A 601-nucleotide genomic window follows, 5' to 3' on the forward strand; every position below is an offset into this window, starting at 1 on the left:
CTCTGCCCAGCTCCCTGCGTGGGTGAACACATTCACCATCTGCATGAACCGTACAGCATCACGAGAAGAAGTAAAGAAGAAAAGCGTTTCATACATACTTCGTCGTTGCCTCTTGCCCTTCACCGCTTTGCTGCTGCCTGTTAGATCCATCGAGCTTAGAAAAACCACCACCACAAACAGTCCAAGCTGCATAGTAACTCTCCAGCGCTGCAGCCCCTCCGTCGCAGGGTGGTCGGAGGAGCCCGTTCCACAGCTGGGGATCTCTCTGCTGCTGCTAAAACGTCTCAGGCAGGATCAGAGCTGAGAGTCTGTGCACGAAGCCAGGTACGGGACCATATCCACAAACTACATCAGCAACAGCGAGCTTAGGTAGCAGGTAACATGGCTCTACCTTCATCCCCGTAAGGAGCGCAGGAGTGTGGCTCTAGTCCCATCTGGGGGCTCTGGCAGCGAGCGTTAGCTGCTGGCAGCTTCCAAGTGCACTTGCAGGAACTGCAAAGGAAGAGGAGAACAGATTAACTTGACCATTGGCGTCGCTCCCATAACGGCTGGGCTCGGCACTGCGGCGGGTGAGCCTGGAGCTGCAGGGAGAACTGGGGGA

The 601-nt window shown here is 55.9% G+C and overlaps 1 protein-coding gene across 1 annotated transcript in view; it reads right to left on the reverse strand.

Annotated features, from left to right (window-relative positions):
• Positions 1-192, reverse strand: part of RSPO1 (R-spondin 1) — a 5,987-nt gene extending 5,795 nt beyond the window's left edge. Inside the window, exon 1 of the mRNA XM_010134328.1 lies at positions 99-192. Within this exon, the coding sequence (XP_010132630.1) occupies positions 99-192 (94 nt within the window). The remainder of the gene's footprint in view (positions 1-98) is intronic.
• Positions 193-601: the final 409 nt, after the last annotated feature.

This window comes from Buceros rhinoceros, unplaced genomic scaffold, assembly GCF_000710305.1.
Source record: "Buceros rhinoceros silvestris isolate BGI_N320 unplaced genomic scaffold, ASM71030v1 scaffold28924, whole genome shotgun sequence".
Classification (NCBI taxonomy): Eukaryota; Metazoa; Chordata; class Aves; order Bucerotiformes; family Bucerotidae; genus Buceros; species Buceros rhinoceros.